At 42.5% G+C, this 24,341-nt stretch overlaps 3 protein-coding genes across 10 annotated transcripts in view; 1 reads left to right on the top strand and 2 right to left on the bottom strand.

The window, feature by feature from the left end:
- The window catches only part of LOC121539367 (transcription factor IIIB 90 kDa subunit), a 56,435-nt gene extending 43,202 nt beyond the window's left edge, over positions 1-13,233 (bottom strand). For 2 of the 6 annotated variants that reach the window (XM_041847802.2, XM_041847808.2), the window contains exons 1-7: positions 12,607-13,005; positions 11,834-12,043; positions 11,030-11,110; positions 9,162-9,335; positions 7,784-7,815; positions 6,573-6,645; positions 1,280-1,429 (exon numbers count right to left, since the gene is read on the bottom strand). In XM_041847802.2, coding sequence (XP_041703736.2) covers positions 1,280-1,429; positions 6,573-6,645; positions 7,784-7,815; positions 9,162-9,335; positions 11,030-11,110; positions 11,834-12,017 — 694 coding nt within the window. In that variant the 5' untranslated portion in view covers positions 12,018-12,043; positions 12,607-13,005. Of the gene's footprint in view, positions 1-1,279; positions 1,430-6,572; positions 6,646-7,783; positions 7,816-9,101; positions 9,336-11,029; positions 11,111-11,833; positions 12,044-12,606; positions 13,006-13,104 lie in introns of those variants that run through there. The other 4 variants (XM_041847804.2, XM_041847803.2, XM_041847805.2 and 1 more) reach the window with 4 other exon arrangements.
- On the top strand, positions 2,799-6,254 carry LOC121539368 (BTB/POZ domain-containing protein 6-B-like). 2 transcript variants are annotated; one of them, XM_041847810.2, is made up of 5 exons: positions 2,803-3,323; positions 3,553-3,838; positions 4,069-4,159; positions 4,255-4,373; positions 4,816-6,254. In XM_041847810.2, exons 1-5 carry the CDS (start codon positions 3,299-3,301, stop codon positions 5,846-5,848), a joined length of 1,554 nt encoding a protein of 517 aa, XP_041703744.1. In that variant the 5' UTR covers positions 2,803-3,298; the 3' UTR covers positions 5,849-6,254. The 2 variants fall into 2 exon arrangements, with proteins under 2 accessions (XP_041703743.1, XP_041703744.1); XM_041847809.2 differs by having other exon boundaries at positions 2,799-3,838.
- A 2,769-nt stretch (positions 13,234-16,002) lies between the features above and the next one.
- LOC121539369 (zinc finger FYVE domain-containing protein 21-like) lies at positions 16,003-23,800 on the bottom strand. Of its 2 annotated transcripts, XM_045207473.1 has the most exons (8): positions 23,630-23,800; positions 21,853-21,903; positions 21,487-21,655; positions 20,939-21,014; positions 20,646-20,737; positions 19,918-19,971; positions 18,788-18,918; positions 16,003-17,005 (listed from the first exon to the last, which is right to left on the bottom strand). In XM_045207473.1, the coding sequence occupies exons 1-8, from the start codon at positions 23,753-23,755 to the stop codon at positions 16,970-16,972; spliced, it is 735 nt and encodes a 244-aa protein (XP_045063408.1). In that variant the 5' UTR covers positions 23,756-23,800; the 3' UTR covers positions 16,003-16,969. The 2 variants fall into 2 exon arrangements, with proteins under 2 accessions (XP_045063408.1, XP_041703745.2); XM_041847811.2 differs by lacking the exon at positions 19,918-19,971.
- Between the last annotated feature and the right edge of the window lie 541 nt (positions 23,801-24,341).

Genomic DNA, 24,341 nt, shown 5'->3' with positions numbered 1-24,341 from the left:
TGTCCTTTGACAGCTCTTTGGTCTTGGCCATAGTGGAGTTTGGAGTGTGACTGTTTGAGGTTGTGGACAGGTGTCTTTTATACTGATAACAAGTTCAAACAGGTGCCATTAATACAGGTAAGGAGTGGAGGACAGAGGCGCCTCTTAAAGAAGAAGTTACAGGTCTGTGAGAGCCAGAAATCTTGCTTGTTTGTAGGTGACCAAATACTTATTTTCCACCATAATTTGCAAATAAATTCATTAAAAATCCTACAATGTGATTTTCTGGATTTTTTTTCCTAATTTTGTCTGTCATAGTTGACGTGTACCTATGATGAAAATTACAGGCCTCTCATCTTTTCAAGTGGGAGAACTTGCACAATTGGTGGCTGACTAAATACTTTTTTCCCCCCACTGTACCATTAAAATTATAGACTGATCATGTCTTTGTCAGTGGGCAAACGTACAAAATCAGCAGGGGATCAAATACTTTTTTCCTTCACTGTATGTTTTCCAATTTACTCACCAAATGTTGTGTAGTATTAATGTAATAACGTCATAATAATCTATTAATGATAATTTAAGTCATTAGATAAATTATCAATTCAGTTTTACAGTAACCCATGCTACTGTGCATGGAGTCAGTTACATAACGCAAGGTCTGTTTAAAGATGGATGTACGGTTCCATTTTTTTATACAAGCAGTTTGAATAGTCTTTGACGTTCTAGTAGCCGGCTTTTAGCAATCCCACGGTATCTCTCGCACATTCACTTCATATTGAGTAAGAAGCTCATCTAAACTTTTCCTTCCTTCATGTAAGCGAATCCTCTCAATGATTAATGATAAGCAATTAATTATTCAGATATTGCAGCTGCAGAGGAGAGAAAGGGATAAAAGTGAAAATAGGAGCGTAAATGTCCACATGCCCGGGGAGGTTGGTTCTTCAGTTTCAGGATTTCTTGACAGCAATACGTCTGAGCAGGGTTCTGTTCAGGTCCACTAAGTAGAGAACAGACTGCAGTACATTGTCATTGATTGGAGCCTGTGGTTACTTATGAGTGTTACCTATGAACAAAGGTCACCTGTGATTCTAACTATAAGTCGCTCTGGATAAGAGCGTCTGCTAAATGACTAATGTAATGTAATTGTAGCTGAATCTGACCTATGATTACAGTTCTCTGTGGTGTGGGATACCAGTGGACATGGTTCCCCTGTGATTTATCTTATTTATGACGAGGGTTAGCCTACCTGTGATTGTGGTGGTAACCTGTGGTGTGATTTAACTGTGCTCATGGTTACCTGCGCCACACAGTCCTGAGGGCCTCCGTCCAGTGTGCATCCAGTCCCTCTTCATCCTCTGCAGCAGTCTCAGTGCTGTCATGGACACCTCATGGTTCTTCTCCCCAAACTCCAGCATGTGAGCAAAGCGAGGGATGTACAGGCAGGGGTCTAGAATGAGAATGATACACTCTTCGAGATCCAACCGAGACAAGCAATATTATTATGCATTGCAGAGGTCTCAATGATATACAGGGTTTAAAACTGTGTGTAGACTACATTGATCAGAAAGTGGTATGGTCTTCTTTAATTAAAATGTAAGACATTTTGGATATCTTCATATCATTCCCAGTGGATCACATTGTGACCAATAAGGACAAATAGTTATACTTAGTCATGACTGTCAGATCAAAATGATCCATTAGTGTACAGTTGGGATAGAGAAAGCACTGTGTCAACTGTGGGGGCGCCCATGCAGCTGGGGATCCGAAGTGCCCTGTGAGAGAGAGACCGGTTGAGATTGCCTGAGTTCGAGTGGGGCAGAAATGTTCCTATGCTCAGACATTGAAGAGGATAGCCCAAAGGTGAGTGATTTGACTGGGAGCCCCCCCAGTGAGTAGGCCTGAAGAGAGATCCAGAGGATGAGTTTTAGTCAGGTTGGATTTCATGTGTTTATAGCCATGGTGATCAACTGCACTGCACTGCACTGATGGAGCAGAAATCACAGAAGATAGATGTGGTAGTTGCAGCAGAAGATAAATATTTGGTGTGAGAGATTTTAGTGCATAAGATCTACAGGAACTTTTGAGAGAAGGGGTTCCATCCTCCCAGGCTGATGGACTGGTGTAATTTAGGGCCAAAGTAGTGGGATGGGGTGGTGGGTGTTTGGGGATGTTTAGATGCCGGGTTAGATGGTGGTGCAAATTTTCCCATTCCCCTTTTGTTTGTGACCAAAATGTGCAATCCACACTCCCACCTGCGAAAGGCAGCAATATGCAACACAGTGTCTAGTCTGCTGGAAATGTACACCAAGACAACAAAATGATCCTATTGGCAGCAGCAGAGCCCTCTGTGGAAAGCCGGTAGAGCTGACTGGTAATAGGATATGGCCAGACCCCAACCCCTGTCCCTAACCAACCTCTTCGATACTAACATGGCTGCTGGGCTGGCTCTACTCAAGTCTCAACGAAGGAAACTTCAGGAACTGTCCCCTCTATTATCTAACACGCCCACATTCAGCCAAGGTAAACACAAGTGCGGTCTCGTGCTCTCACAGATTTTGCGCGTGCCATGCATTCAAAAAGTGGTGAGGCCGATGTTATCTCAGCAATGCAAAACAGGAACAAACAATAAAGCTCAACTAATTTAGCGACATCCCAAACGTTCTTATTTCTGACGAGTGGAGCTATTAAACAACTAAATCAATCGGACATTAAATTAAGAACAGTTTAAATCCAAATTACACAGTGATTGCGCATAGGCTATAAATCAGTCATTTAAATAAATGTAGGCTATTATTACATCAGAAACGATGACCGGGTTATAATGTTTTCACTGTAACAGTTTGTGCTGTATCAGTCGGACGCTGCAGTGAATTTTAGAGTGGGAGCTGGTGAGAGGCTATTTTTTTTGTGGTTAAGAGGCTTGGGGGAGGCTCTTCTGTGCTTCTGACGTTGACGGTATGCGTAAATCTGATTTGTTGGCAGCGACCTGGGCGTCGGAGAGGATTACACCAAAAATATAAAAAATAGACAGCAACGAAAACTCTAGACCCGACATATTACGATTCACATCGTATCCAGACAGCAGCTACGGGGTAACCCACGCCTTGTCCTCGTTGATAAGTAGCTTTGAGAAAAACATCTGCCAGTATTTGCTCAGGAAAACAGCGGACGATTATATGGATTTACCATCCGCTCGAAAAGCGAGAACATAATACGTTTCGGGGAGACAACTCAGCCGCAACAAGAGGATGAAATGAGAAAGAAAAAAGTATTCAGCTTGAAGTTGGAATACAACCCCACTTGACGGATATTTTTTATGTTGCTCTTACAATTGATCCGGGGTTAGTAGACTTCATAATCGCTGAATGTATGCAGCATAATTCTATAAATGACACGATTTGTGTATCAATTGTCAACGCAGAATAATAGCTACTACAGTAGATCCTAAAGTTCGTGGTTTATTTATAGGAAAGGGACCAACGCTTTGTGTGCGGATGCCAACAGCAGATTGCAGGTTGCTCCATCATGGTCGGATCATGAAGTGTTTGACTTTTTTACTCTTACTTCCAGAAACACTTAAAAAGTCTAAAAAGACTGGGAAACACACAGGCAGGTTACCAGTATGCTATGAGATTCTAACCCTGTCCCTGGAGAAGAAGATGGCTGCAGAACTGTACCCTGCGACCACCAACCTAACCAACAACTGTACAACGGTGACTGCCAGTGACAAGAAAAGTGATGTGCAGGTCACCCAGTCAACAACCACTGCAACAACACCGACCACCCAGCAAAACATAAACAACAACAATGTCGATCCTGCCAGCTGGCAGTCCTCTCACCCCACCCTACGGGAGAGGTAGTCTCAACTTCTTACTTATAATTCATTCTTTCTATTTAGTCAAAATATTGACTTGGTTTACAATAGCCTATTAGTTATGGGATACTACTTCATACTGTAGTTTATGTCCATAGTTAGTCACATCGCATTGTGCAGGCTATAATATATGTATGACTGGCAAAAGACAAGCCCTATATGGAATAGGCCAAGTTGTCATGATACCTTATTGATAATCTTCTCCCTTCTAGGAATGCCTTGATGTTCAACAATGAACTCATGGCCGATATACATTTAATTGTTGGTCCCCCTGGTGAATCTCAGAAAGTGCCAGTGCACAAGGTAAGCTCCATCTCCAGTTGGAAAAATAAGTAGACTTTTCAGAACAATCACAAATATGATGAGTGACTAATGTGTCCGTTTGTCTTTCCCTCCAGTATGTGTTGGCAGTGGGTAGCTCTGTCTTCTGTGCCATGTTTTACGGGGATCTTGCAGAGGAGGAGTCCGAAATCCATATCCCAGACGTGGAACCTGCTGCTTTTCTAATTCTGCTGAAGTAAGCCACTCACTCCTCATATTAAACCAGTATTATACACAATGTCACTTCAAAATAAATGATTACTCATCCAAAGTAAGACGAGTTAAGTGCCAAAATGCTAGAGCACCAAAGGACATGGGGAGTAGTGTAGAGCACTGTAATTGCTGGTTTCTTTGCTCTTTCTTAATCTTGAAGATAAAAAAAATATTCAAAGCCAATGATTTACCCGAAGGTAATACAAATGGCTCTTTTGTTGTTGATTTTATAACAATGTCATCCGAAACCAATGCAATGAAACATTGCTTCTTTTTTAATCCCCTTGAGAGAATAGGGCAAGCTCTGCCAAGTTCTCTTCCTCTTTTCCTCGAAAGAATAGCCATCATGAATTCTCCACATGCGGTCTGCCTTCTTTACTAAACCAGAATCTCATTCTCCTCCTCCTCCATTTTGTTCCCTTCAGGTACATGTACAGTGATGCGATAGACCTGGAGGCAGACACCGTGCTGGCTACCCTGTACGCTGCCAAGAAGTACATTGTACCAGCCCTAGCCAAGGCCTGCGTCACCTTCCTGGAGACCAGCCTGGAGGCCAAGAACGCCTGTGTGCTGCTGTCCCAGAGCCGTCTGTTTGAGGAGCCTGAGCTGACACAGCGCTGTTGGGAGGTGATTGACGCCCAGGCCGAGCTGGCCCTGGGCTCCGAGGGCTTCTGTGAGATCGACTTGCAGACCCTGAAGATCATCCTGCAGAGAGAGACCCTCAACACCAAGGAGGTGGTGGTCTTTGATGCCGTCATGAGCTGGGCCACAGCTGAGTGTAAGAGGCAAGGACTGAGGGCAACCACCCACAACAAGAGATCTGTCCTGGGCAAGGCACTCTACCTGGTGCGCATCCCCACTATGACCCTGGAGGAGTTTGCTGATGGGGCGGCCCAGGCAGACATCTTGACACTGGAGGAGACGCATGACATTTTCCTGTGGTACACAGCGGCCACCAAGCCCAAACTGGACTTCCCACTGGCACAGAGGCAGGGCCTGGCGCCCCAGAGGTGCCACCGCTTCCAGTCGTCAGCCTACCGGAGCAACCAGTGGCGCTACAGGGGCCGCTGTGACAGCATCCAGTTTGCAGTGGACAAGCGGATCTTTATCGCTGGACTGGGTCTGTACGGGTCAAGTGGCGGAAAAGCCGAGTACAGTGTCAAGATTGAACTGAAGCGGCAAGGGGTGACCCTAGCACAGAACCTGACCAAGTTTGTGTCGGATGGATCAAGCAGTACATTTTCCGTGTGGTTTGAACACCCAGTTCAGGTGGAGCAGGATGCCTTTTATACAGTGAGTGTCGTGCTGGACGGGAATGAGCTGAGCTATTTCGGCCAGGAGGGCATGACGGAGGTGCAGTGTGGGAAAGTGACTTTTCAGTTCCAGTGCTCCTCGGACAGTACCAATGGGACTGGGGTGCAGGGGGGACAGATCCCTGAGCTGGTGTTCTATGCTTAAGCTGGACTGGTTTGGTCATAAAGGAGAGGTAAAGAACATATAGACCATACTGTACATCCATATGTTCCAGCCTTATAAATAATGTAGCATTAAGACACTAGAGTATGTCCCACTAAACAAAATACTATTTTTAAGCGAAGGAACGTTGTTTTATCTTATTTATTTTAAAATCTGTTATTTGTATTATTTTAATTAACGCTGCAAAAAGCAGTCCCTTGTAAAAAGTAATATTGCACTTGTGGACAGCCTCTGCAATGTTGTTTTGTACATAAAATACGGTTAAATGGTTTGCAGCTTGATGCTGATCAACCCTGACATTCATGTTTGAGAGCTTATGAACCTGCAGAAAATCATAAAATTGTGTGAGATAAGCCACTGATGTTGCTGCTCATCATTATACAACTCACCTGCATGTGTGAAATCTGTTGTTTTGGTGGCACTTACTCAAGGGATTATTCAGTGTCTAGGTACACTGAGGGGTGCTACAACCAAGCTGGTAAAAGTGATGTGGTCAAGACTTCATCATCACACCTTCGCTTCCAAAAATGTATTTGAGCGAAGTGACCAATTTTTGCTCTGAATGAATGAGTGGTAAATACTGTGTCCTTCTCAGCAAAAAAACAACACTTCAACCAACAGCATTTGTCAGAAAAGACTCATTCAACTGTATAGTTCTTTGTTTACAATAAGAACACAGGGAGTATGGGAGGCAGATGATAGGTACCTATGGCGGGGGCGTTGATGCAGAGCTCTCTGGCCAGGATCAGAAAGGTTCTACCCAGGACATAAACATTTACCTGTGGGGGAAAGACAGGGAAAATAGATTTAAGACCAGAAATACAGGAGGGTAGTGCAACTGTCACTGAAACCCACCCTGCCAAGTCCTCAATGTCCTCGTAAGGATACATGATCCAGAGTTACGTAACATTTGAGTAGCTTGTGATCGAATCTGGTCTAGTAAGTGTAACTTAATGCTTAGCTGGCATACTATCTAGAAAGCCCAGTGATTTTCCAGACCAGGGGATGACTAAAGCTCTAGTTTCTAGCCCATGGTCTCAGAGCAGCTCTGTCTCATTCCTCCAGGCTAATGCTCCAGACCTTAGGGGGTTTTGGGTCTCTACCAGACACAGACACTCGTCTGGTATTCACTCTTGGGTCCATGGCAGCAACAGTCTGATCTATTTTAGGAGACGGGTCCCTATTCAACATTTTTACACACAACAAAGAATGCATTGTTAGCCAAGCACCATAGCAACCAACAGTGGAGGTGGCACATGTCAATCCAGACAGAACCTGGAGAAGCCTCCACCTGGACCCTGTCCATGTCATAGTGTCCCCAGGGATTAGAGAGAGCACAGGCCTTGGATGATGGGAGGGGGGGTCACAATGCCTTCCCATGGGAGACGGGGGAAGTGACCACTGCATTGGCCTGGGTGAGCCTCCACAAATGGGGGATTAGTGGAATATCTACCCATAGCACACTGATCCTAGACTGGACAGGCACCCCCATTCCACTCCTACGCTTCAAATACCAGAGGGGTGGGGGTCAGCTCTTCAAGGACAGCTGGGAGCATACAAATAAAACTGACCAGCGGTGTCTCTGAGAAATGTCCCTCCACCCTAACACTGACTTTATATGCATAAAAGATTGACCTATATTTATACAGTCCCTGGCTTTAATTACAAAGTACAACATACTGCACGGGCCAACATCCATCTTGTTGGATGTAATACTCATGGTCAATGTGGGCATGGGATCATGTATAGTTTTACAACAAAAATAAGAAAGGAAACAACTGATGTATGCGACTGTTCAATCATATTCAGAAGAGCTTTCATTTCTAGAAATTAGGGGTAAATGTAAATGTCGAAGTGCAAAAACTCAATCACAGAGTTGAAAAAATGACAGTGTAGGCCTACTCATTGGAAACTCACCTGCAGGAGGTCGCTGAGGTCAAGCAGCATGTCTGTGAATGGGGTGGCTTAAGTCAATAAAACCACAAGATAGTAAAAAGTGTCACCTCAGGCCAGCAGCATTTGTAAATATATTTAGTGATAGCTTCAGCCACCCCGTGACCTCTGAACTCCCCCCTGCCTCACCCGTTAGCCTCTGGACACGCCAGTCTCCTGCGACTAACACAACCCCTGCATCAGTCTCCGTGGCGACAGGTGCACCCATCCAAGGGCAACCAAAGTACATTAGCGACAACCCTTTTTTTTAAAGCCTCACAATGGGGTTATGGTCACCACTGAAATTGAAGAAATTATCCCACAGTCTGGAGATGAGATCACGGACTACTCCCTCAATCAGAGTCATCATAATAACAATAAATTCCTCTGTGCAGCTGATTTTCTCAAGAGATAATAACGGTCGCTAAAAGCAATGCCATTTCAGTAGTATGGGGAAGGAGGGAGAGAGCTTACTTCCAAGCCCTGCCTGTGAAACTTGGAGGTTTCATTATGATGTGACAACTTGGCTGTCATTCATCAAGATCATGGACGTGACCATAGCCTAAACCTTTACCAACAACAGCACCTGTGGGAACGATCCCATTAAATGTATTAATTAACTGCCATTTCATTGATGGTCCCGAGCCTCCATCACAAATATCAAGACATCCCTCCACTGAGCTACATACTATTTCAGCTGTTAGACACGCTGAACAAGGTTTGCCTCTTGCTTCCTCATTCTCAACTTTCCATGCTGGTCCTCTGTGATAGTACTACAGACTTCATTTTCCCCAGCTGTGGAAAAGGAAGTGGAGTGGAGCTATTTTTACTTTATCCAACACTCCTACCCCAAACACTGACACACGTAAACAATGTAATGGGAAAGGCTTTGCTCTGCACTGACACACGTAAACAATGTAATGGGAAAGGCTTTGCTCTGCACTGACACACGTAAACAATGTAATGGGAAAGGCTTTGCTCTGCTCCCTCCACCCTCTTGTTCTATCAGATAAAACACTGTGTATCTTGCCCTTGCTGTGAAACCACATCATACTCCGAGGCAATGACAGGGAACAATAAACCAAACAATGGCAGCAAAATGATGGGCTATGAAAAGTGGATCTGCTTAACATTAGGACAGTACAGAAAGGGTATTGAGCACAACACAACCAGGGCATTAACACAATTCATGCCCAAAACTACTACAACTCATGGAGATTGATGCTACAGCTAACGTTACAAATATAACAAGTGTTTGGTTGTAGTATAAACATTTGGCATTCTCCATTCCCTTTTCACTCACTCATCTCCTTCATTCCTCTGTTACTCCCCCACCTCCCCTCTCTGCGGTGTGAAAAGATACGAGGTGTCCCCTCTGTCCTGCAGACCAGGTAGAGGCATGCAGCCACCACGTGGGCCACCCTTCGGCCCCTTGTCAGGTGTTTACACACGGCCATCTTGTAGAAGTTGAAGGCCGTGTCCAGGCAGTGCTGGTTCAGCTGCAGCTGGTGGCCCAGCGTGTTGATCTGACGTCTCCCTGGAGACACACAAACACAGGCATGTCATTACACAGCCCACGCATGCATGTTGTATTCGTACACACCTACACTCAGACGCACCCTCGTGCACTTAGGGCATAAAATAAACAGAGTAGACAGACACAAATATACACACAAATGACAGGGCATGTAATTACTCTAACAGAGGTTCAGTTCAGGTGTTTCCAGATACATGTGTCCTCTGTTCACCTGATAAATTTTGCATGCAAACACTCAGACATTATACACAAGCAGATGTCCCAGTCAATACACACAGGTACTTGTGAGATGCGTGTGGGAAACTACTGCTGCTGTTGAGGTTATGCAACATCTTACTGCGCTAAAATATTCCCCCTGCTTTGCTGAACAGATGTCTTCAGATTACAGGGCATCCGCACACCACCAACATTACTCATACCACTCCCTCCTCATTCCCCTCTCCTCATCATGTTGTCTGAAAAACTAAAGACCCTGATTTCTATACAGGCCTTGTCTAAACTTCTTCCGAACCCCAACCAGCATTACCATCCGGTACATTTATTGTGACAGCTGGATAAAATCTAACCACCCTACCAGGGAGAAGTTGGAAAGCTCCCACACTGGAGATATAGCGCGGCAGTATGGGTCAACCGCAGGACATATGGGATGTTTCCAGTAATAGGAAAAGCAACATGTTAGTCATTGTGAGGAGACGTGATGAGTTAGGGCGGGGTTGGGGACGGGTGGTGGGGAGGGATGATTCCAGGCATTAATCAGAGTGTGGGTGGGAGAGAAAGAACAGAGACACTGGATGTTTATGGAGGAGAGCGTTCCCTCACAGCACCGCTCTTGTTCTCTCAGAGCCCCATAGACACTATAAATCTCCCCACAGACAATCCACACAGCATGACAGACCTATTCACATACTAACACACGGCTGTATCCACATCTCTCTGTTCCTCTCACACACAGTCATCGGAATTCACCACAAAGTCTGACAAACGTCTGTCTCCCCCCTCCACACAAGGACAGCTGTGTTTACAAGTCTCTCTCGCTCTCTAGTTTTTACTGCGCTTAACAGTATTGATCATCAGCATCAGCGCTTAACAGCATTGATCATCAGCAGGAGGCGCCTCAGACGACTACAGGTCACCAGGTTACTGGGAGATAACAGAGTACAATACTTTTTACTCAGCCAAAAAATGTAACTTCCAAATAGGCATGACTAAACAAAGACCACAGGAAATCATCAAACCAGGCAGCACAGACTGATTCAATGTGTCTTACCAGACAAAGGAAATTACCAGCCCTTTCCTGATGCATTCAAGTATGCGATGGATGTTTGCCTTTGCCAACCAAGATTTGCTGTAGACACACCCTGTTTACCTCCCATTGGACATAAAGGAAATGGGTTGTCCCTACCAAGTTTGTTGGTGAAGGCAAAACCACTTTATAAGTGCTTTTGAAATAAGGTGCTGATAAGGAAGCCACTTTAAGAGGGGCAAAGGCCCATGTAAAGCAGATGGTATCAATTTAGTCTGTCTAGCATGAGGCAAAATGCTTTATTTTCAAGACACTGAAAGACAGCAAGGCTCATCTCCTAGCACACCTACATTAACTGGGTATTAGGCCTGTTGTAAGTGCAATTAGTTCTCATGATGCATGCACACCCATGCTTTAGGAATGCAAGTGCTGACCCTTAATGTTGACTCACCGTTCTGCAGGGTCTGGGCCCGGGACTCCCTTCCAATGCCTGTATAGAACCCTTCTCCAAAAGTGGGGTTCCTTCCAGAGGCTATAGAAACAGGAGAACGAGAGACACGACACCCCAAGAGTGCAATCTTAACATTTACAAAACAGGCATTCATCAACATCTGCTATAGTTTCAAAGACAAAAATGGCAATATACATTTTTGTACAGCATTGTTATTATATTATTGGACACAATAGTAGTACATTTGAGTGTTTTTTCAGTGTTGTCTACTCGCATGACAACAAATTGGTCAAAGACAATGAGCTCATCTCAAACTAAAGTTAATACAACACTGCACTCTAGTGGGGATTCAGGGGATGTGCCAGAAAAATCCCACCCTACAACAAAACCAATCTACAATTGACAGTCCCTTCTGCACAATCAGCTGAAAGGCTAGCCAGGGGCTGTGGGCCAGGCCACATCACTGGGTTAGGTTTGGGACTGGAGATTACAGGGTCTGGGCAAGGGTCTGGGAGAGGGTGGGGAATGTTATGCACGCTGCTAAAATGCCATTTTGCAATCCAATTGACTAACTTCATTATGTCATGAAAAACTATGAGTTTCTTATACTCCTTATAACATTTACATTTACGTCATTTAGCAGACGCTCTTATCCAGAGCGACTTACCAATTGGTTCATTCACCTTATAGCCAGTGGGATAACCACTTTACAAATGTTTTTTATAACCAACCTCTCAGAATAATGTGGTTAATTTTATTATGTCATGTCTTTATTTCATGTCTTGACAGTCCAGCTGCACCCACCGTCTCCAGCTACGAACTGTCCCACAGCCGAGGAGCCTCCCCCTCCAGTCTCCATGAACTGGACCTCAGACACAATGACGTTGTCCTCCAGGACAGAGCCACAGCCCATGCACACGGCATCACCCCTGGCCTGGTCCATATCGATGTCTGTGCCCCCACAGTTCTTACACACTCTGGAACACATGGTGCGATCTGGTCACACAACACAGCCTAGGGAACAGAGAAGAGACAAGCCACATTTTGGTGAATGAGAAATGCTGTAGACATATGAAACGTTGCATTTATTGGATACATAAAAATGTACTGTATTCTTCCATCCAAAATGTGGTGGCCAAGCAGGCATAACCTACTACCACAACAGTGTCCTACACTCAAACTGCATGACATGATGTCTGAGTGAGTTTGGGAAGAATAACAATTGACTATTACATAAAAAAATGCTGGAGAAGTTAACACTTTCTTAAATCCTCTAACCTGACCCTGGATCAGGGCTTGGGGGATAATTCCACCACTACACCCCTGCTACGTGGCAAAGCCTGGTGTGGTAATCTAGCTAGCTAGCTGTACATTTAGTCATTTTTGTAGGATGCGCTGGTTGGTAGTGGTCCAACATCAATGATCTTGGCATTGCCGTCAATGATTGTTCAGCATGTTTAATGTGGTAGCTTGCTGCTGTATAAACAAACAACCCTGTCTTTAGTCGTAATCCGCAGTGAGGGTTGGAACCTGTCTGACAGCAAGGTTGCTAGACTCCATTACCTAAATTATCTTACCTTAGGTTTTGTTCCTAAAAATATATGATCTGTGTAAGCTAATGGTTTCCATAGTGTGGTGATGAATTGTTGAGAAAATACTGGATAATGAATACGCACAAGCCAATTCCAACAGCAATACAGAGGCGATGCTGACCGCGATGTGACCTAGGATATGGCTAGCAAGTTTCCCGACCAGAATTCCAAGGCAGCGCGTGTCAGCTTCTCATGAGCACTCCCAAGCCTTCTAAATCGATTTAAATGTTTTGTAGTGTCTTGAAGAATGTATCTCACCCAAATGTACTGTTATTTGGGTTCTAAACCACACATTATTTACTGTCATGCCATAACTAGCTACTGATTAACCATGCAAGGCTTGATCAATCTACATCGTTCAGCTAACATGTGCGTTTTCATACTTGGGAAATGGATTGGTCCAAGCTAACTTTCAATGGTGAAAGCATTGATAATTCTCTATCCCTTTATTAGAGAAATGTCATGAGATAATTTAGTTCCTACCTTGTACGTGATATTCAATTATGTTTGTTGACCCAGTATAAAAATTTTAAAAACACTAATTATGCTCAAATCTAAAAAATATATCAGACCTTGCTACCACAAACACCCCGTTTCGCTACACATGATAGCAACCAACACGTCACTGAATACAATGTTCTGACATTTTAAAGAGACAGGACCCTAAATCATTGTCTTGTGACAGGCAGAGCCATAAGTAGGGCTGTCAGGGTTAAGCAGTACACTTTTGGTAATTGTAGTGCACTCCTTTTTTTAAATCGTGATTAATCGCATTGTCTGAAAGCGTTCAAAATATACTGAAAATATCCAAAATACATAATCTATACACTTAAAGCTGCAATGTGTAACTTTTTGGGCAACCGACCAAATTCAACATAGAAATATGAGTTATAGAGCTGTCATTCTCATTGAAAGCAAGTCTAAGAAGCGGTAGATATGTTCTATGTGCGCTATTTCTATGCTTCCAGTTCTTTAAAAAAATAACTATGCAATAAAGTACCACAGTATGAGTCATATATTCTTAAATCCCATTCCTTACTTTTTTGTGTGTATTGGGTATATGTTGTGAAATTGTTAGATATTACTGCACTCTCTGAGCTAGAAGTACAAGCATTTCGCTACACCCGCTATAACATCTGCTAAACACGTGTATGTGACAAATAAAATGTGATTTGATTTGATTTGATAATACCATTAAAACCTAAAGGTCAAACAAGGAAATGGTTCCAAAGGGGATTAAATTGTAGACCAGATAGCCAAAAGAGCTTTAAAACAAGATATGATTGATATTAATGTTCCACTGGGTAGAGCTGAGGCCAAATGTAAGATCAGAGCCATTTTGATAGATGTGTGGCAGAAGAGATGGGGATCTGAGCCCACAGGCCGGCATTTATATCAAATAAAATGTTATTTGCCACATGCCCCGAATACAACAGGTGTAGACCTTACAGAGAAATGCTTACTTACAAGCCCTTAACCAACAATACAGTTTAAAGAAAAATAAGTTTTAAATAAAAAATTGATAAGTAAAAAAAATAAAAAATAAATAATAATAATTCAAGAGCAGCAGTAAAATAACAGTAGCAAGGCTATATACAGGGGGTACCGGTATAGCGTCAATGTGCGGGGGCACAAGTTAGACGAAATAATGTAGATAATATATACATGTGGGTAGAGGTAAAGTGACTATGCATAGATAATAAACAGAGAGTAGCAGCAGCGTAAAAAGCCCTCCAAAGAAAGGTCGGTGGACCAAGATTCAAATGTCAGATTAGGAAGGAAGAGGTGGTGTTTGCTCAATTGCGCCTATAGGACTTTGTACATTGAACTGGTAATTACATCTAGTTGGCAAGCATGTGAATGGTTTGTGTCTGGAGTTGTCGATGAAACGGTGGAGCATGTGTTGTTATATTGTTGTAAGTATGTTGAAGAGAGGGAAAGATTGAAGTGCAGGGTCATTGAGGTTGGACGGGGTTGGGGTCTATTAGAAGTTAGTAGGGTTCTTTTTTATTTTCTCAGAAGTACTGAGTTCGGTAGGAGGATTTAGAAATGTGTAGCTAATGATGTAAACCGTGATTGACCACACACTTCAGCACAGTAGGTGGCGGCATGCACCATCAACGTTTGTTTGCAGACCACCATTATATCATAGAAGGAGGAGGAACTGGTTCCAATCGTTTTTCCACCATTCATTTTTTCCCATAGGAGATTTTAGAAACACTTAAAATAAGGGCTGTGTTTCGTGTAGGCTTACCCTGGTGTGACGTTTTGATAACCGTGTAAAACTCTCTAGGACAAGGTGACTTTTAACAAAATATTCACCTGTATTTACCCCCAAAAAATGAAATGCTAATTAGCTGCTAATTTGGCTATCATAAAGAAGTACAAATGCCATGATGATCTGGATGAGACTGCTGAATCAAAGCAAAGGTAAGAATCTCTGGATTAAATAATGTTAGCTAAATTTAGTAATGAATAAATTGGCAACATTTCTTTAAATTGACAAGTCTGAACTGTCTTGTGCAAGTTTTAAATTTACACAATACCTGTTAGCAAAGGCATCAGCTAGAGATGAGGTGCAGGGATTTGTAGTCTTGCATAATGTCTTTGATGCTAATTAGCATTTTCGAATCAGAGTAAATAGAGCCGAATATATTGATAAAAGTCACCTTGTCCGAGAGAAATGTACATGGTTATCAAAACGTCACACCAGGGAAAGCATACATGAGACACAGCCCTTATTTTAAGTGTTTCTAAAATCCCCTATGGGAAAAGTGAATGGTGGAAAAAATGATTTGAACCATTTCCCTGTTTGACCGCTAGGTTTTATGGGTATTATGACACCTTCACTGTGGGGCTCTATGTCAAAGCAAGTTAACACTAAGGTTGAAGAAAGTGTGCTTTAACAATTTACCAGATTTTGCTAACCACTACATTGGACAAAATAAAGACATCAATATTCTTGCATTGCTTTTTGTATAAAACTCTTCAATTATAGCAACATTTGAGCAAATTTGTGATTAATTGCAAATGATTCATCACAGTAAATCCTGCAATTAACTAAATTATATATATTTTTTAAAATGACAGCCGTAATTTAAATACATGGCTCTAGTGACATTGTTGCTTTTCAGTGTCATCATAATCTCATTCCAAAAGGTGGTTAATATGTCTAATATATGGCTCTGACCTTGTAACCTGAAATATAGGACTATCAGGGCTAGATGAGTTGAGTACACTTGCTGTCCCGTGTACTGTTCCACCTTTCCCATGGGCCGATCAAATTGGTGTTTTAGAATGATTACTGACCTTTCATTTACTAATGCACTTTTCATTGTCATGGGTTCTGCGATTTGTAAATACACATTTGAGAAAATACCATTAAAAACACTTTCATTTATTGAGTTAAAACAATCAAAAAGAGGACATTGACACATACAATTAGAAACTGTAATATAATTACTATTAGGTCAGGAAAAAGGGAGACCATAAAGTGCAGTGGTACTTCATAACTGCGGAATGTATCAATTTTACAATGCCATCTAGTGCAAAACTCCCAATTTCAACTTGAGTTAACACAATGTAGATAACAGAAATAATTTAGTCTAGCCATCGCAAATACTGCTGCATCATGCAGCAACATTTGTTTGGTACGTGAAGCATAATAAAAGTTGGATATAAGCCAACAAAACTGAAAAGTAAGAAAGTGTTGCATTACACTTCATATTCTACCCTTATATTAATGGGCTAGTTTGTTGGGGTTGTGCATGTGCAATTCATTTATAAGCAAAGCCAGCCAACATGAGAACTAAATGTTTAAGTCCTCTTGTAGTGTAAGAAAATGTTTTTGATACAAGTGTTACAAAAACTAAATACTTTAGCAGTACAAAGTACATAAACAGCATTTTGTGTTAAAATATGAATATTTAACAAAATAGTTTATACAAAAATCCAATGCATGGGATTACATTTAAAGCATTTCATAAACTGTGTGTATACATACATGTATATTTCACTAATCAGTGAATAATCTGACAGCACCGAAAGCAGAGTATAGACAGAATGTACAAAGAAACTTCACTTGAACTATGTGTCACAGACCCTACATAATGCTTTTAAGGTCATTTGTCACATGAATGGTGGTGAAGGGAAAGGGTTATGCCAAGTGTTTTATGTCTATGATTGCATTACATAGGTGGCAGCATTAGATGGGTTATTGGCCAAATAGTTCAAGTGAAGTGTGACTAAAATGCACTGTCAGCATTTAGAGATAATGTGAGACTTAAGGGTAAGAAGGAAAACACTTGGTCTGTGCCATCTCTCACTCTCTAGTCATCTTAGCAATCAGTCACTGGTCCCGAGCTTCATACAGCAGTTTGGCACCCTGTCAGGGAACAGAGATGTAGTACAGGCAGAACTATACAAAATAACTATTCAGCCATTTACACACAGTACGCAATGGCAGGTCTGAAGCTTGGATATCACAACATACAGTGGGGGAAAAAAGTATTTAGTCAGCCACCAATTGTGCAAGTTCTCCCACTTAAAAAGATGAGAGAGGCCTGTAATTTTCATCATAGGTACACGTCAACTATGACAGACAAATGGAGAATTTTTTTCTCTCCAGAAAATCACATTGTAGGATTTTTAATGAATTTATTTGCAAATTATGGTGGAAAATAAGTATTTGGTCACCTACAAACAAGCAAGATTTCTGGCTCTCACAGACCTGTAACTTCTTCTTTAAGATGCTCCTCTGTCCTCCACTCATTACCTGTATTAATGGCACCTGTTTGAACTTGTTATCAGTATAAAAGACACCTGTCCACAACCTCAAACAGTCACACTCCAAACTCCACTATGGCCAAGACCAAAGAGCTGTCAAAGGACACCAGCAACAAAATTGTAGACCTGCACCAGGCTGGGAAGACTGAATCTGCAATAGGTAAGCAGCTTGGTTTGAAGAAATCAACTGTGGGAGCAATTATTAGGAAATGGAAGACATACAAGACCACTGATAATCTCCCCTCGATCTGGGGCTCCACGCAAGATCTCACCCCGTGGGGTCAAAATGATCACAAGAATGGTGAGCAAAAATCCCAGAACCACACGGGGGGACCTAGTGAATGACCTGCAGAGAGCTGGGACCAAAGTAACAAAGCCTACCATCAGTAACACACTACGCCGCCAGGGACTCAAATCCTGCAGTGCCAGACGTGTCCCCCTGCTTAAGCCAGTAAATGTCCAGGCCCGTCTGAAGTTTGCTAGAGTGCATTTGGATGATCCAGAAGAGGATTGGGAGAATGTCATATGGTCAGATGAAACCAAAATATAACATTTTGGTAAAAACTCAACTCGTCGTGTTTGGAGGACAAAGAATGCTGAGTTGCATCCAAAGAACACCATACCTACTGTGAAGCATGGGGGTGGAAAAATCATGCTTTGGGGCCGTTTTTCTGCAAAGGGACCAGGACGACTGATCCGTGTAAAGGAAAGAATGGGGCCATGTATCGTGAGATTTTGAGTGAAAACCTCCTTCCATCAGCAAGGGCATTAAAGAGTAAACGTGGCTGGGTCTTTCAGCATGACAATGATCCCAAACACACCGCCCGGGCAACAAAGGAGTGGCTTCGTAAGAAGCATTTCAAGGTCCTGGAGTGGCCTAGCCAGTCTCCAGATCTCAACCCCATAGAAAATCTTTGGAGGGAGTTGAAAGTCCGTGTTGCCCAGCGACAGCCCCAAAACATCACTGCTCTAGAGGAGATCTGCATGGAGGAATGGGCCAAAATACCAGCAACAGTGTGTGAAAACCTTGTGAAGACTTACAGAAAACGTTTGACCTGTGTCATTGCCAACAAAGGGTATATAACAAAGTATTGAGAAACTTTTGTTATTGACCAAATACTTATTTTCCACCATAATTTGCAAATAAATTCATTAAAAATCCTACAATGTGATTTTCTGGATTTTTTTTTCTCATTTTGTCTGTCATAGTTGACGTGTACCTATGATAAATTACAGGCCTCTCATCTTTTTAAGTGGGAGAACTTGCACAATTGGTGGCTGACTAAATACTTTTTTCCCCCACTGTACATTTCAGTAGTATCTTTAAGTCAAATATAGCATTCATATTAAAAACACAAGCCAGCCTGTTATCGTGGTGTACCTTGTGCATGGCAGCAAGCCATGAGGAGGCGGTTTTCTTGTCCTCTGCTGCCTCCATGCGTAGCTGCTGGGGGTCCTGAGAGCCCATTGGTTTGTAGTGGAGCAACATGCCACTGGCCCTGCAGTTTCCCCCTGGACACAAAACACAAAGTTAATCAAGGTTTAGTAACACACTCACTATCCTTGTATGGACTCTAAAGGCTTTAGCTCAGACTTTGAAACAAAAACTGCTACCTGGTGTTCAAAGTAATGAACTTTGCGAGAAACGTACATAATAACAAACAACGAAATGATAAAGAAATCTAGCTATAGACTTAAGAAAATGAGAACATACAGTGTACAAAACATTAGAAACACCTGCTCTTTCCATGACAGACTGACCTGGTGAAAGCTATGATCCCTTGATGTCACTTGTTAAATTCACTTCAAATCAGTGTAGATGAAGGGGAGGAGACAGTTAAAGCCTTGAGACATGGATTATGTTTGTGTGCCATTCAGAGGGTGAATGGGCAAGGCAAAATATTTAAGTGCCTTTGAACGGGGTATGGTAGTATGTGCCATGCGCAACGGTTTGAGTCTGTCAAGAATGGCAACGCTGCTGGGTTTTTCATGCTCAACAGTTTCCTGTGTGTATCAAGAACGGTCCACCACCCAAAGGACATCCAGCCAACTTGACACAACTGTGGGAAGCATTGGAGTCAACATGGGCCAGCATCCCTGTGGAATGCTTGACACCTTGTAGAGTCCATGCCCAACGAATTGAGGCTGTTCTGAGGGCAAAATGGAGTGCAACTCAATATTAGGAAGGTGTTCCTAATGTTTTGTACACTCAATGTACATTTGCTATGGTGTGCCCTAATGAACATGATCCTGGTCACAGGCAAAGAGGGGCAATGAGACGCACTCTGGGTGTATAATCAGACACGACACGCCCCCCCCCCCCCATGGAAGCATGCATACGACAAGGATTTTAAGGATGTTGCCTTTGTTCTACCACTGATATCAAATGCATGTACAATGATGGCAAAGGCATCCTTATCAAAAGCAGGGCCACAAACTCTGCAGGCAGATGAAGTTAAGATGGGACGGAATAAGGGAGAGTGGGGGACGAGGGAGTATAACACTGCTAACCTTCAGATATATACTGACTGTCCAGCAGACTGGTGTAAGTGTAAACATCATTCTCTAAGGCCAAAAGGAGAAGGGCCAGGCCGCCCAGAGGCAGAGAGAGGGAGAGAGTGTTAATATTACAGCAGAGAGGAAACAGTCAGGTATGACCACCAACTTACTGTACTTACCATGCTGTTAGATCAGTTATGGGGTTTCAAATCAATACAATGAAGAGACAGTCATCAGAATTTTACTGTGGATTTAAAATTACACTTCCGGTCATAAAGAGGAGATAGAGCTAGTTCCTCCACCCACAGGAAGCCATAATGTACACTACTGTTCAAAAGTTTGGGGTCACTTAGAAATGTCTTTGTTTTCGAAAGAAAAACTTTTTTTTTGTCCATTAAAATAACATCAAAATGATCAGAAATACAGTGTAGACATTGTTAATGTTGTAAATGGGTATTGTAGCTGGAAATGGCTGATTTGTAATGGAATATCTACATAGGCGTACAGAGGCCCATTATCAGCAAACATCAGTCCTGTGTTCCAATGGCACGTTGTGTTTGCTAATCCAAGTTTATCATTTTGCTCTTCTTTTGAAAACAAGGACATTTCTAAGTGACCCCAAACTTTTGAACAGTAGTGTATCTTGATCAATAAGCTGTACTGTCGTACTGCCCTCTGTACTGAGGGAGATAAAGCCAGGCTGTGTTAACAACCAGAGGACATCTGATCCAGATCCTTACCTTCAGGGGTGGACTCCTCTGTCAACACCTGCATACTGGAGATCCAAGACAGCTCCACCTCAAAATGGCTCTCACCATCTAAGAAGAGATACCTGAGGAGAGAGGGAGAAATAAGAGCAAGTGAAGGGGTGTGAGACAAAGTGATGTACTGAAAGTCTTTCAGGTGAAACATTTGAATTTTTCTAGTGGTTCTATCAAAGCCCAGGGACATGTCCGTTCAGTATTAACCTAAAGAACTCCATTCTAGATACTTTCCCTGTGTGTCTGTGTGAAATATAAAACACTCACGATACCTGTGGTTGTTGGAGAGACGACACATCATGGTCTCAGACTTCTCTGAGGTGCCCAAAGTGACAATAAATGTACCACCTGAGTATGACAAAGTAGTAGTGTTACCAATGAGTCAAACCAATGAGCATGCAATCAAAAATCCATCAAACTGTAGATACCTCCCAGTCCACTGTTGTTATACTAAGAATACAGCATTGATTGACCATGCTAACTGGCTAACATGACCCCATTAGTCCAACATGCTCCAGGTCCCCGTCCCCACAGTATGTCCCTGCCACTGCAGCCGGCCCTTGCCCTGGATCTCGCCATGCTGCTAATGGATTTTTCATTATGAGCCTGGCTGAGCGAAGCAGTGTGGAGGGGCCTATTTATAACCACACTGGTCTGCACCAACACTTCACTAGTCAGGAGGGGGTAGCGCGGGGCAGGACAGCATCACATCAGGCCTAGCCCTGCTCACTAACCGCCCTATACACACAGCTGTTAACATGGACAGGTCTGTGTGTTTGGATGTCCTCCTGACATGATTTATTATTTCCTTTGAACTCACCTCCCATAAGCACTTTGAGCTGTTTGTCATAGAAATCCATTTCCTTCTGGGAGACCCGGCTGCACGCTCCACACTGCCGGACCGGGTCGACAAAGCACATCCGTGACAGAGCCACCTTCTTACTGCAGCACTTATCACAGAAACACCGGCCACACCGCCGGCAGTGGTGCTGAACACCAACAGAACAGGGGAGGGAGTGATGAGGGTAAAGGAGGAAAGCACAGTTCCATCCATTGCAGAGATCTTAACTGTGCAAAAGCATGTAAGGGCTACAGAAACATTTTTGGTCCACAGTCAGGTAAGGCCTAGCCCTATAACTTGGAATGTATCTGATATATTATGGGATCATAGTAAAGCAAGTCAAACCTTTCTTGTAAGGAAGTCAAATTTTTTGTTGCACTGCATACAGCTTGGGCACTGTAAGAGGAACAGGACATTAGCCAACAGTTCGTTGGTTCACTCAAGTTCAAACGTGGACACAACAACCTCTGAAACACAGTTTAAATGGATTACCGAAAGACCTCTCTCTTCTAATAACACGATCATCACAACCCTCACAGTAACATAACCCCAGACTGTAAGGTAACACTGACTGTTTTAAAGTAACTGTCCAGTGAAAATCGCACTTTTAAAAGTTAATATTCTTTTAACTCATACCCAAATAATGTTGTTGACTCAGCCTATACTCGTATGTGGCCAAATCACAAATTGGAGAGAAAAAAATAAATAAAAAATATGTATTGCGATTCGATGTTCCAAACATATTGCTCACCATATGTCTGCTGCAGAGGGACAAGAGAGGGCCATGAGAAAACGAGTTTTGATCAGTCATGGAAATAGGTGCTGAAAACGAATTGTCTCCCTATTTAAAAAGATGGAGAACAAGCTATTAAGGAAAAATACTGGAGTTTTGGTGCAGGTACAGCCAACTAGCGCAAAAATTAGATTATATTGAAAATGATACGATGTATTGTAAAAAATAATCCTGATTTGTAACTATCGATTTTTCCCCCCATGACTTGCCTAGTTAAAAAAATATATAAAAAATAAAAAAGTTAATTACAATTTTTTGGAAGGAAAAAACTCCAATTGTAATTCATTGTCGGTCATATTTCATAGAAATCTGGAAACACTGGATAGTTACTTTAATACCACCACTTTAAGAAGCTGTGACCATTTAAACACATAGGTGGAGGCAGTGAGGCGTGAAGCTGCTGGGAAGGATTACTGTAAAGTCCATCACACAACCATGTCCCATGCCCATCCCCCACATTCATTTACGCACACCCTCCATTGTTCCCTTTCTTTGACATTCTCTTACAGTCCAGTGCTTCCCTGCCCCCCTCCACCTGACACAAGGGCAGCATCACTGACAGCAACAGTGTTTTCCAATGTGGACCCATGATCATGGACCACTCGCATGTGTACATCTCGCAGAGAAGGCGAGAAAATAAGGTTTTAAACTAACTTGCCATCATATGAACAGCAATCACTTGCCGAGGCAGGTGGCAGCTTTTGTTCTGTATTTTGGTAGAGCCTGTTAGAGTTGCAAAATACTGTAGCTAACGTTAGCTAGCTACTGTAACGTTAGTGATGGCTCCCTGTTGTCTACTTTAGAACGTTAACTACTAGCTAGCTAACTACTAGCAAGCTAACTACCGGCAGTTCTTGGCATTTACAGCTAGCAAACTGCAGAGCATTGTTAAAACGAAACCAAAATACGAAAAATGATATAGCTAGCTATCAACCATTTGGCATGCAATCAATCAAGTGAGAAGTAACGCGTTAGTTGGCTCTTACCACAGCCACGAAGTCATAATGATGGCTAAACCCCGCCTATTTCTACAATTTCTCTTCTTAAAATCTGATTTTAACCTAACCCTAACTACACTACTATCCTTATGCCCAAACTAATTTTTGTTTTCATACATCTTTTACAATAGACAATTGTGACGGTGGAAACTAGCTAGTGACAACCCTACCAGATAGAACAATGAGTCTGGTCTACTATCTTGGGTTAGCTAGTTATACACATCTTTGACCCTACTGTACCGACAGTGGTCAGCAGCAGCAAGAATGCAACGCCAAGTCCGGTTGTCTGAGCGGCGTTGCCCTCTTTATTTCCTCTCCAATAGTCACTTACCTCTTTGTCTGGGACCCACTGAGGTTCACCTAACGAAAAAGGGCTGTTAAACGCTCCATTCTCCGGGACCATTCGAAGTCCACTTGGGCTTCGGACCAATTTCTTGCCATCAGGCACTGAAGACATTTTTCCACAACCAGCAATTCTTTATAATTTTTCCACCCATACTCCAAAAACACGCCTATTTAATTGATTGACATAGCCGTCATCCAATAGAAATGCGTGATGTCACGTGATGAACTGGACTAAACGCAAAGTGATGTTTTGGTTATATGACCCCATCCATTGGCTGTGCCAGTTATTTGTTTTGCTCATTAAACAATATATTTTGCATAGAAAACCCTACAGGCTATTTTGATTATATGACATACAATCAATAAATAAAAAGCAATTTACGGTTTCTATGCCTTTAGTTTTCCATGTGGGCCAATTTATTGGTGATTTTTGAAAAACTATGCAAGGATTGTTCCATAGGGGTGTGTTTTTTGGGAGTGATATAGGTTATTGTAGAATCCGTTTCATTTTCTTCCGTTTGTTATAGTGTTCTAACTATGAATGTGTTAATGTTCTTAGCTCCATCCTTTGAAAACAGACACGTGATGAATCTACATCTAGTTTTTTTAGCATATTGTATTATACTGGAACATCTTGTATTTGTTTGTAAGAGTCTATTTTCAATAAACCCTGTTTGATTCATATGTATCAAGTCTGG

The sequence above is a fragment of the Coregonus clupeaformis genome, chromosome 25, assembly GCF_020615455.1.
Source record: "Coregonus clupeaformis isolate EN_2021a chromosome 25, ASM2061545v1, whole genome shotgun sequence".
NCBI classification, from domain to species: domain Eukaryota; kingdom Metazoa; phylum Chordata; class Actinopteri; order Salmoniformes; family Salmonidae; genus Coregonus; species Coregonus clupeaformis.
The sequence above is the reverse complement of the archived record's forward strand: the minus strand, read 5'-3'. Positions and strand labels throughout refer to the sequence as shown.